Source organism: Nestor notabilis, unplaced genomic scaffold (assembly GCF_000696875.1).
Source record: "Nestor notabilis isolate BGI_N333 unplaced genomic scaffold, ASM69687v1 scaffold26041, whole genome shotgun sequence".
Lineage (NCBI taxonomy): Eukaryota > Metazoa > Chordata > Aves > Psittaciformes > Psittacidae > Nestor > Nestor notabilis.
Window position 1 is genome coordinate 12,645 of NW_009915700.1, and position 11,475 is coordinate 24,119.

At 47.8% G+C, this 11,475-nt stretch overlaps 1 protein-coding gene across 1 annotated transcript in view; it reads right to left on the bottom strand.

The window, feature by feature from the left end:
• Positions 1-298: 298 nt before the first annotated feature.
• Positions 299-11,475, bottom strand: part of EXOC3L4 (exocyst complex component 3-like 4) — a 20,190-nt gene continuing 9,013 nt past the window's right edge. The window contains exons 5-11 of the mRNA XM_010024272.1: positions 10,732-10,832; positions 8,721-8,816; positions 6,643-6,757; positions 4,408-4,530; positions 3,575-3,727; positions 2,566-2,687; positions 299-461 (exon numbers count right to left, since the gene is read on the bottom strand). Of these exons, the coding sequence (XP_010022574.1) occupies positions 299-461; positions 2,566-2,687; positions 3,575-3,727; positions 4,408-4,530; positions 6,643-6,757; positions 8,721-8,816; positions 10,732-10,832 (873 nt within the window). The remainder of the gene's footprint in view (positions 462-2,565; positions 2,688-3,574; positions 3,728-4,407; positions 4,531-6,642; positions 6,758-8,720; positions 8,817-10,731; positions 10,833-11,475) is intronic.

Consider the following 11,475-nt stretch of genomic DNA (forward strand, 5'->3'; position numbering starts at 1 on the left):
AACTCAATCTTAGACCAGACAACAGAGCATTCTCCTAGCAATCGGTATTGAACACAAGGTGGACGCAGTGCGGGAGCTGGGGTTGCTGCCCAGGAGCTCTTGCAGGAGGTCAGTGACTTGGTGTGTCTGTTGCCTTTGGTTTCTGAACTTGAGGTAGCAATTTCAGAAAACTGCTCCTTTTCCCACAACAGCCAAAAAGTTATGCTTGCAGAGGAGTGAGGCAGGGAGCACGTTTTGGATCATACAGTAGAGACAGCATAGGAGGAGGGAGGATGCTGACTGCTGTTTTGATTCTGTTTTAGAAGCAGCTGATGATCACTGGGACATCAATTTCAGCAAAGAGTGTGCTGCCCTCCCCACCATCGAGGCTCTCTGGCACATGGTAGCCTTGCCGAAAAATCGCCGCTCTCCTGGTGCGCCCGAGCCCCCGGAGCATGAGGATCGCCAGGATGTGCTTCTTCCTGCAGGAACCAAATGAGACCTCACTCAGTCCTGCCGAGCAAAACCAGCCCACAGGTAAGCAAGCAACAGCAGTGCTGGAGACGGTGCAAGGCCATAGCAAAGCACCTGGGAATGTCCCCTCACCGCGCTGGATAGGGGTCTGCAGCCTCCGAAGGTACTGAGGCAGCGAGCATCAGCTCCTACCACCCTGCACTAGTGGGATGGGACACCACCACTCCTGCTGCTGGTGCTTCGGGGAATTCCTCCTGTCTCCACATACATATGATGTCATTTGCAAGTTTTCCTGAGAGGCTGCAGACCTTTTATTTGATGATTATTTTGAGTTGAGTAATGGAAGTGCTAATGTTTAGGAAGCTGATAGACACCAATTAGATTAGAGCTAGGGAAGCCAATTCAGAAACATATCCTGTTCCAGTAATCTCAGTATATACAAATTCAGCAACGTCTCCAGGAGCTCAGGGGAAGAATTACCAGAGACCTGAACAGGAAGTAATGCAGGTCCAGCAGGTTCCTCCTCATTTTACAGACTTGATTGTTAAAATAATATTACTCAATAATGGAAATAAAATAATGTTACTCAATAAAGGAAATAGATCGACGAAGAGGACGCGCCTTAAAACCTGGCTTGGGTCTAAGGCTAGTGATAAAAAAGTACCACAATCAGAGTCTTGTAAATGGCTTTTCTGCCGGGAAAATTGTTTTCAAATAGCTAAGCTGATTAGCCATTATTTACCTCCCCCAACCTTCCCAAAAGAGGCACTGCCTCCTTCATCATCTTGGTCTGGCCACTGGGATTAAGGCTTTTTGTTGTTGTTGTTCTTGGATAGATGTGTTAACCTAGAAAATTACTCAGGAAAAATTATTCTTTTTCAAGTCCATGTCTTGAACTTCCCCACACAGATAAGCCTGAAGCATGTCTGGCTCACTCAAGTTAAATACATTTATGAATAATTTTGATCCTCATTTTTGGGGGAAAGAAAATATATATAATGTTTTGGGGTTTTTTTTTCTCTGAATATTTGGGGGTCCACTTCAGTGTTCTGAGCAATTTGTTAAATCTATGGTTTATTTTGACTGTATAAATGTTATCCAGCAGGAGCTGTGTAACCAACCCAGCGCAAAAACCTTTGGTCTTTTCTTGAAATAACTCAGATGAAATGGAATTTTTTGCAAGCTGTACCACTGATGTTCCTTCTCAATGGTTGGTATAAAGCTGCAGAAGACAAGGTAATTTCTGATATGCAGCTGCTTAGCCATGCACAGAGCTAGTCACTCTATTTATTTTTCCAGTAGCCTTAAATTTTGCAGATGTTGCTTTGGAACAGCAAATGGAAAGTACAAAAGAAATGATTTGTAATTTATTCCAACATTTAGTGGTTGAGTTGAGGCTCTTTCAGAAACTGCAGCTGAACTGTGTCTATGTCTTCTGCACTTTGAGGTCTGAGCTTGGGAACAGGAGACAAACTATTTGCTCCAAAGCTGGAGCTTGCAAGTTGGCAAGATGGGCTAATACTGGTGATGCACTGAAAAGCATCCTGGAGCTTTACAATGAAACAAGGTTGATCTGGAGCAATAAAAAGGTATCCAGCAATAGGAAGCATGGGAATAGTTCAAAGCCGTGCAAGGAGAGCTTTAGGCTTGACATTAGGCAGCATTTCTTTACCCAGAGGTTGGTCACACACTAGAACAGACTTCCTAGAAATGTGATCAATTCCCCAAGCATGTCAGTGATTAAGAGGCATTTGGACAATGCTCCTTAACAACATGCATTAACTTTTGGACAGCCCTGAAGTGGTCAGGCAGTTGGACTAGATGATCCTTGTAGGCCTGTTCAAATGGAAATATTCTATTCTATTCTGTTCTGTTCTGTAAATGCTTTAGACGTAATTTGTGTGCTATATAAGATCCAGCAGATGGGGAAAAGAGAAAGATGATACATAGATAAAGAAAAGTAAGGTGGTATTCCCCCTGCTGCTGGCACTTGACCTCTGACATGTGGCTACCAGCAGAGCAGAGAAGCTGAAGAGCTTGGCCAAGGCATGGGGCAAGCTGGCGCTCTTTGAGATGAAGCCCATCTGTTCTGGCATCTGCTGTTTCATGTACCTGATATCTGGATAATCCTGACACAGCTCCTTGACATACTCCTTGATCTTGTCTTTTTTCTTCTCCCCAATGATACTGGCAATGTGGTGTATGGCGGGAACAAGCCAATCAGAGTCAGAGCCCTGTGAATAAAGAGGCACAGGGGAGCATCAGGGGGGAGCTGTACTGCCAGGGTGCTGCTGGGGGACAGCAGGGTCCTGGACAAGGCAGTGCTGGGTGGCAATGGTAAAGCACCCCCGGGAGCTCTGCTGGGGCCTGACTCTGCACTCCTTGATCCTCATGAGCACGCCAGTGCACCAGACACTGGGCTGGGCATTGTGGCTGGGGGCTTCTGGCACAGCAGTGGGTGCCAGAGACTTCACCTCCTGCTGCCTAATAGTTTCATGTGCCTCATCTCCGAGAGGGATCTGCCTCACTGGGGTTTAGTGCCCTAGACACCTGACTTTCTGCAAAATCCAAGGAATTCAACTGTGGCTTCCCTGAAAATCCCAGACTAATGTTGCCTAGTCACACAACATGAAAACCACCACAATTTTTTCCCCATCACCTTCCTGTATGCAGACTGTTTGCCTGGATGGTCCTTCTCTATGGACTCATCTCCACAAGCTGTACCAAGGGCAGAGATCCTTTAAAGACAAGTTGCATCCTGTTGCCCCAAGGGAATAGGCCCAGGAAGAAGTCGCCACAGGATGAGTGTGATCTTACAGCACATGAACCACCCTACACAAAACACCCATGCACCTGGGAGTGTGTTAAAACACGAGGAGCTGCAATCTGAGAGCTGCCAGCTGAGTTTGGAGAACCCACTATTGCAGAGTAGCCACCAGGCTGGAAGTCCACACCATGAAGTGGCAGTAACCACTTTGCTTGCTCTCTTTTAAGCACTTTTACATTTCTCGGGGCTTGCTCTCCATGAAAGCCTGCCTCCTGGGTCCTCTGGAAGCCATGTGGGGATATTTCATTTCTGGGATTAGGGCAGCCAGGGGATGCCAGGAGGGAACTCACATACCTGATCAATGAGCATGTTATGAAGGATTCTGGCTTCCTGGTTCATCTTCTTGCTCACTTGCTGCCGCGTCTCCCTGTTCATTTTCCATCTGGGTTTGATGATCAGTGTGATGTATTCCCTCACCACGTACTTATGAACATCACGTAGAAGCTCCTGGTTAAAAAAGAGCAAACCTCACATTTTTAATGTGGTTCCCATGCAAGGCCATGGCAGTGAGAGACCGCAGCGGAAGCCCCCGGGTCTTTAGCAGCAGCCAAGGGCATAGAGGAGGTACACAAATGCAGCACACAGTCAGCAGATGTTGCCCAGGACAGCTGTGCTGAAGGGAGCTGGCTGCTCACAGTGCTTGCTCCAGCACAGAGTGATTGCCATGGAAATGTGTCCTACCCTGAAATAGCCCATGATTTTGTCTTGGTGATTTGGTCCCTCAGTAGCAAAGGGGGATATTTAGGGTTGTTTTAAAAGTAGGTTTTGGTAGTGCTTGCAGATTTTAAACATAGAGCTATTGTCACCTACCCATTTATTTCACAACTGCATGGATGTGAAAGGAGCCAAAAAGCCTGCGACTCATGGAATTGTAAAGCTCAGTGATGATATTCACCAAAGCTTTTCACTCCTCTTTAAAGAAATCAGATCCCAGATTTAAACTACGGAAAGGAAAGGTGTTTGTTGCTTATTCTCATGCTGAAGCACAGTAATAGCTGAACTCCCCTGTATCAGCAGCTCCCACAGTTAATGAAACAGCCCCTGCTGCAGATCTGACCACAGCCTGCAAATGACAGTGGGACCCCCCCGCAGCATCACTGCTGAGGGGCGTAAGACCAGCTGCCTACCTGCCCCATGGGCTCCCTCATGTGCTGCAGGTGCTTGGAGAACTGTGAAACTGCTGATGCCAGCCAGTCTGGCCCTTCCGTCGACAAAATCCAGTCCTTGGTCAGGAGTTTCTTAAGGAGCGGCTGCAAAAGGACCAACTCACTGATGGCACTGGTAATACTCAGACTAGCGAACGCACTAGTTGAAGGCACACAGCTATAAGCCTGCTTGGGGTGGTTGAACCAAAAAGCACAGAGCACCAACAGCACACCAACTCTGTGAGACACACCGGGAGTTAGGCACCAGGAGTTTCTCTCTCCACCCCAGGGAATTCAGACCCAAATCTCCCCTTTCTGCGTAGGTGCCCCAGTGCAGACAGAAGCATCACTCCCTGAACAGGAGATGCTTTGGCATTAAAGGCTTACTTGGGACACCTCATTTCCTTGCTTTGTGCTGCTTTCTAATCCATGAGCTATATTTCTTTAGGTAAATATTTGTATCCCTATCACAGGGATGAAGAAACAGGTGTGAATGTTAATCAGGTGTGGCTAGAACAAGCTGTGGTGTGCAACCATGTATGCTAGCATTACATGGGTTTGCATTAGCTATGGACATGACAAGTCGGTTGGTAGTGAATCTGTTGGAAATTATCGCAGTAATCCATCACCACTCCAGCCTTTCCCACAAGGTAATTGAAATTCTCTTGCTCAAAGCATACCAGGGGGCTGTCTGCAGACACGTGTCTGCATAAAGTCTCACTGTGATTTTACTTCTGCTCATTGCTCTGATGGGGGAGTGAAATAGCAGCTGGGAGCATCCCCAACGCGATGCCTTATGGTCAGTGCTGATGCAGGAGTGATGGCACTGTTTCCCATCTGCCTTGGGTACAAGGTGCTCTGACCAAAAGTCCCCAGTGGGTTACTTCCCTTGCTGAGTCCCTAGAGCTAACATGCCTCTGCATAGAAACACAGCAATATCTACTAGAGGCTTCTGGGGAAACCTGGAACAGACTGGAAATATCCCTAGGGGATCCTAAGGCTAAAATAACCCTTCTCCAGTACATTCCCTGTTTACTTTTCTTCTCTTAGCTCTAAGGATTCTGTCTTTAGATTCCTAGCAATCTCCTTCCCAAAGATTTCCCCAACTTCTGTCCTCCTGCTGTGCTCCCTCCTACTGGAGGGCTGTTTAGAAATGCTTTGTCTGCTCTCAGTTCTCATGGTATTTTGACTCTCTTGCTCAATGCCTTGGCTTGACTCCTTCCTTGCCTGCCCCTTGGGCTCCAAGACAAGCTCTGCAGTTACTGGAAAGTCCCATTAGCTAGGCAGGCTTGGCTTAGACAGGAGCAGTTGCAGTACTGTCTTGCTTTCCCCAGTGACTTCTTATGCTTGGTGATTTAGAAAGGGAGTTAGGATAGGTGAAAAGAAGTGGGACCAAAGGCTTAGTTTCTTTCCTCTGTAATGTTATACCAGCTAGGGCTAGTGGACCCCGTATGGCTGAGAGCAGAAAGTGCTGTCTATATCATCTGGAAAGCACAAACTGCATAGCAGCAAGTTGCCTTTTGGGTATCTTAACACAAGTTAAACTGATATCAGAGCTTTATCAGCTGATACCAGAGCTTTATCAGCTGATATCAGAGCTTTACCACCCTCACACTGAAAGAGTCAGTCTTTCTTCACCATGGAAATAGCCTGGAAAAATCACTTCTACGAGAATGAATTCTCTCCTGTCTGAAGAAATTGATAACTCAATGATCTTGAAGGTCTTTTCCAACCTAAATGATTTTATGATTCTCTAATGGACCATGATGGCAGATCTACAAATAAGTAAGCATAAATCAAAGTCCTGAAAAATCCAAATGTTTTGATAGAAGGAAAAATGTCTAATTGGTTGTGTTTAGCTGTCTTCCCAGTGCTTCCCCACGGGTAAGGTTTCCCCCACCCTGCTTTGCCTGAGATACTGGAAGCCACAAAATACTCTTTTCTTTTGGTTGCCATTGTACTAAAGTAAAGAAACAGCTTGACAAATGTATAATTGCTCATAGCAAAAAGTTCCCAGGATGCTCGAAGTGTTGCTTTGGGTTAAGGAGGATTTCTACAAATGTTAGGCACAATGCATTTTGGAGGGACCATAATGCTATGCACTGAAAAATGAGGTCTACTTGGCAAAACAAAGGAAGGGTAGTGGCCCTTAGCTGCTGCACTGGTCCTGCACATACTCCTTATATTTACAAAATAATGTGCCCAAGATCCTCTTACCTGTGCTTTTTTTCTTAATGTGTTTAGAAAAACACTTATGAAGTTCCTTGTCAGAGCTGCCAAAATCTTCTGCAGTTCCTCAGTGTTGACTTTAAACATTGCTTCTAACCCTGACCTAGAGAGAGAGAGACACACACAACACCAGTGAGTTAATGTTAAAAGGTAAACCATTACACTGCTTTTTATCCAGATTGGCGTCTTGGGTGTTAGTTATAAGTAAATTTGTGTATCTAGTATTTGTGTTTGGAAACACGTACTGGGTCAAAGTAATGACTCTTTTACACAATCCTATACACTGAAAATTAATCACAACTGAGTAACTGTGCTTAAAAAACACCTATTTCCTCATCAAGTGGGACGGTTCAACCATGCGGAGCAGTTGCATAGTCTGGTTACCTTTTCACTTGAGCAACACTTCTGCTAAATGACCTACAGGTACCTGAGAGAGCACAGCAGGGATTGTGGGGTAAGGGAGAAGTAAATAATAAAGCCAAAGAAGGGAAAGCTGCTGATCCTGTGTCCCCCAGAGCCTGGCTGACTCACTCCACACAATATCTATTGGCAGCACCGGGAATGGTGAATGACCTAGGTGGAAACCTGTAGAATTTCCTAGGGACAATGCACACTTCTGCAAGTTTTCACTCTAATGAGGAAGAAAACACAAGTTCAGAGAGGTTAATGAAATCCCCAGCAGTATGTGTGGGCTTTGGGGTACATTGTGAGTTCCTGGCTTTCTTCTCATTTTCAATCCCTTCCTCACTGTAGGAAGGGGGAATAAAGGCAGCTCACTCTAGGAGGAACGAAGGCAGCACCACCAAAATGCTAGTGGTCCCCAAGCTTCCTGGGATGTGCCACATCCACTGCCGTGACCAGAGCGTGGTGGGTTCCTGCCACTGCCTGGTAGCGATTTTATATGTCCGAGGCTGCTCAGGCAGGACTACAAAACACCTCGCAGCATCCCTCTCACCCCAGGCTGGGGCTCAGGTCCGTAACTCCTGCTGAGCACCTGAAGTCTGGGTCTAGCATCCACAAAATCGTGCTGTTACCTCTGCCCAGCAACTCATCACTCCAGGCTGACAAATATTTAACTCGACTCAGGAATAAACCACTCAAACACCTTCCAGCTCCCTGTCTTGGGCTGACCTCCTTTCATCACCTCTCGAGTCCCCAGCAGGAAAGGTGAGAGCAATTTTCCGCAGGGGCAGGAGAGGGCAGAGAAAGGCAGCTCCACGGCGAGGTTAGCATTGCTGGGGAGACCCTGCCATCTAGAGACTTCCCGACGGTAGTGCTCACTGCGGCTGGAGCCATCGGCCGCTGGGAGACACCGCAACACGAAATCCTCTGCATGCCCTGAGTGCTATTTGGCAGATAGCACCCCTGCGGCAGGCCGTGCCAGGCAGCAACGCAGCGGTATAGGCTGGAGATAACAACCCAAGGAGATAACAACCCAAGGTGGCCGGATGCCAGGCTTTAGCATCTGCCTCTGAAGCACCACATCTGCACGGCAGGGACGACCCCAGATGCTGACAAGCCCCTGGACCTCTGTGGGCTGCAGACCATCCTCCTGGGGGAGTCTTTGATAGTCAGAGCTGGTGGGCACACCTACTTATCACAGGCCTTTTCAATGCATGGCTTCAAACAACATTCATAACACGTGCAAAGGTCTAGAAGTTCCCGCTGCCAGCAGTGATGGCAGGGGTTTATTTGCAAGTTGAGTGGTTTCACAGATTTTCCTCCAGCCCAGTGCCAAAAGCAGCCTTCACACTGTGTTGCTGGGTTTATGGTGCTAACCTACAGAACCAAAAATGAAATCAACCCACCTCTGAGCCTGAAGAAGGTGGGCTGAAAATTAGTTTACAGCTTTCATACATGCATCAGACCCATTCCCACTTCTGTCTCTTCACCCTTATGACTTTTATCTGCATTTCTTGGGGAGCATGCCCCCATGAGGTGAGGAAAAGCAGCAGGCTGAAGACCCAGTAGGGCACCCCAAGGAGACCTTGGTCTTTGTTCCTGGATGCTGCCACCCTCCCAGACCCCAACAATCCAGTGGCTCAGTTCAGGGAGAGCGGACTTACAGCAGGTCATGGAAGTTGTTGATGTAGGCAACAAAATAGGGTGCAAAGATGGGGCTGTCCTGGGCAGTGCTCCACGCCACGAACTCCTCCTCGAACCTGCAGGAGAAGAGACGCAGGTAATGCTAACGGTGGGGGGGACCAAGGATTGCTCATCTTCTCTGTACACAGTGGTGTCAGGAGACACTGGTGGCTGGCCCAACCTGTCCCCTCCGTATAAGGACATGCTTTTTCCAGCTGTCGTAACATGCGTATGCACTGGAGGGGAATAGATGGCAGATAATTATGGGTTTAGGGTGTGCTTGCCTGAGTGGGTATGCAGCACTTTTGGAGAGATGCCAGGGATCTCAGCACACCAAATCTCTGCCTTTTCTCACACTGAGGGATTAATTGTGGCTGTGGTACTCAGGCTCGTCAGTCTGGTTCATCATTGCTCTGGCTTTTGGGGCAGTATAATTTATGCCCTCTTAAGCACACAAGGAAAGGGTTTACCTCAGGGCTGATTTTCCAGCAGAGAAGGAATAGGAATGTGGAGGCACACCTACCTTTCCCTGCCCCGTCACCTCAGCATGGTGTGTTAGGTAGCCGTTTTCTGTGTAGCATAGCAGTCACAGTTTTGACAGCTGTTTTACAGCCAGATCTGCACTGCTGGCAGGAGGCTGTGTGCTCAGGCTGGCTTTGCCTGGGGGTCCCATTCTTTGTCAGGGTAAAGGAACCTGCACTTTCATATGGGAGCCCTTTATGCTGCAGCTTGCTTTTTATACCAATTTGTTGGGTTTCTTTTGGGAAGGGGAGGAGAGGAGAGGAGAGGAGAGGAGAGGAGAGGAGAGGAGGTGAGATGAGACGTTATGAAATGTGATGCATGAGGAGAGGAGAGGAGAGGAGAGGAGAGAGAAGAAATGGATGGGACATCAGTACTGCATTTCTCCTCAAAAACTCTGACAGACTTCAAAACCAAATAGCTCTTTGAACTACACTGCTCGCTCAGGGCATGGGAGACAAGTGTAGATCACCAGGCTACTAGATATGAAAGGGGTATATAGATAGGGATATAGATAGGCATATAGGTATAAATAGGGAAAGCTCTGCCTCTAGTGCACTTTGGACTCCTGGCATGCCGTGGGTTCATGATCTGAGCAAGCAGCTCTCGGGCTCCCCCTGCTCGCTCCGCCAAAACGTCTATTAGCAAACACCCCGGGCAGCGCCTGCCGCAGGTGGGAAACTTCAAAGGTTAATGAGAAAGTCATTTCAGTCTCGCTTGGAGCTGATTCATCCCAAACAGCCTTTCTCCTCTGCAGATGACTGCTCTGCAAAGTGGCTGCAACCCCCCCCAAAACACAGTGCCACAGGAGGAGCTGGGCAACGTGTTGCTGTGCTGGGACCGCCTGTGAGCCAACCCCCTTCCCTAGAGCATCCCCAAAGCACATGGAAGGGGTTAGATCCGAGACCTGGGGACTACCAAGCAGAAAAACATTTCAGGAAAGATGCAGGGTCCTGTGGCCTTTGGCCAATGGGTATATTTCTAAAAGACTCAGCCTTAAATTTTGCCTGGGTGTAACACAGGGGGTCCTATCTGCAAGAGAAAAACCCTCTCAGCAGGACTCACCCTGGGAGACCTAGGTGATGTTTTGGGCAAGCAGGGTTCTGGGTCTGAGGGTCCATAACTGCTACTTGCTCATGGCAGCAGCTGCAAGAGACCAGCATCCGACACCACAAAGGTCCCAGATGGATGGGACTGCAGAGGTCCCATCCCTTTCCAGCCAGCAGCTACTTCCTGGAGCTCTGACCTTAGATTTTGGGACTCCCAAGAGTCCCATATGGGTCTGTTTATGACTCCCACTGAGTTGTTTTGCGGCTTGCTTATTATTGGGCTCATTGTCATCGCTAATTCTCCCAGGAGCAGGCCCATGCCTGCTTGGTGCCAGCATCTGGCCCAGTGCATGGATCTTTTCCCTGCTTGTTTACCAATGTGGGACTCATTTGAAAGGAATGTGCTGCCCAGAGGCGTGATGACCTTGGTATGAATTCGTGCAGTTCTGCCAGACACAGCTCAAGCATTTTTGCTTCCAGGCTTCTGCTGATTGCTCTAGATATCTTCATGTGCTCCCCGATGATCTAGAAAAGGTCACAAAGAAAGGCCTCCAGTGAATGGGACAAGCAAGGGCACAACATCCTTCACAGGGATCTCACACAGCTTTGGTTAATAAAGTGACTCGTCTAGCAAAGGGGTAAACAGCCCACTTGTTGCCAGGCGTTTTTCATTATTGTCTGGCAGTTGTAAAAACAATAATCCAGAATAGGCCAAGAGGCACAAACTGATCTGTGGCATAACCATTGATCATTGATGCCTAGGGTCAGGCATCACCCAGAAACCTTGCTTGCACTGGGGCTTCTCCCTAATTCCCATTCACACAACCCTGCTGCCTCTCTGGAGTGAAGCATCCTGCTCTGGTGCTTCTAAGGCATCCTACCCATCTGCTAATCCAATTCAGACGTGCCTTCCCAGTCATCACACAATGCGTAATATTCCTCTATGGAAAAAGAGTCACGGCAGCAGGCAAAACTCTTTGATTTTCTTTCTTTCTCTCTCTCATTTAATTGAAATTACTCAACCTTTTGAGTGAGGAGAATGAATCAAAACCCCTCCTGGATTTATTACCCTCTAGTGCCTAAAGCTAGTAGAGGCTTTTGTTTTTGTACTGTTTAAATTGGAGTGGCTGTCATTGCCTACGGCCTTTCTGTGGCTGGCCCAACCGGC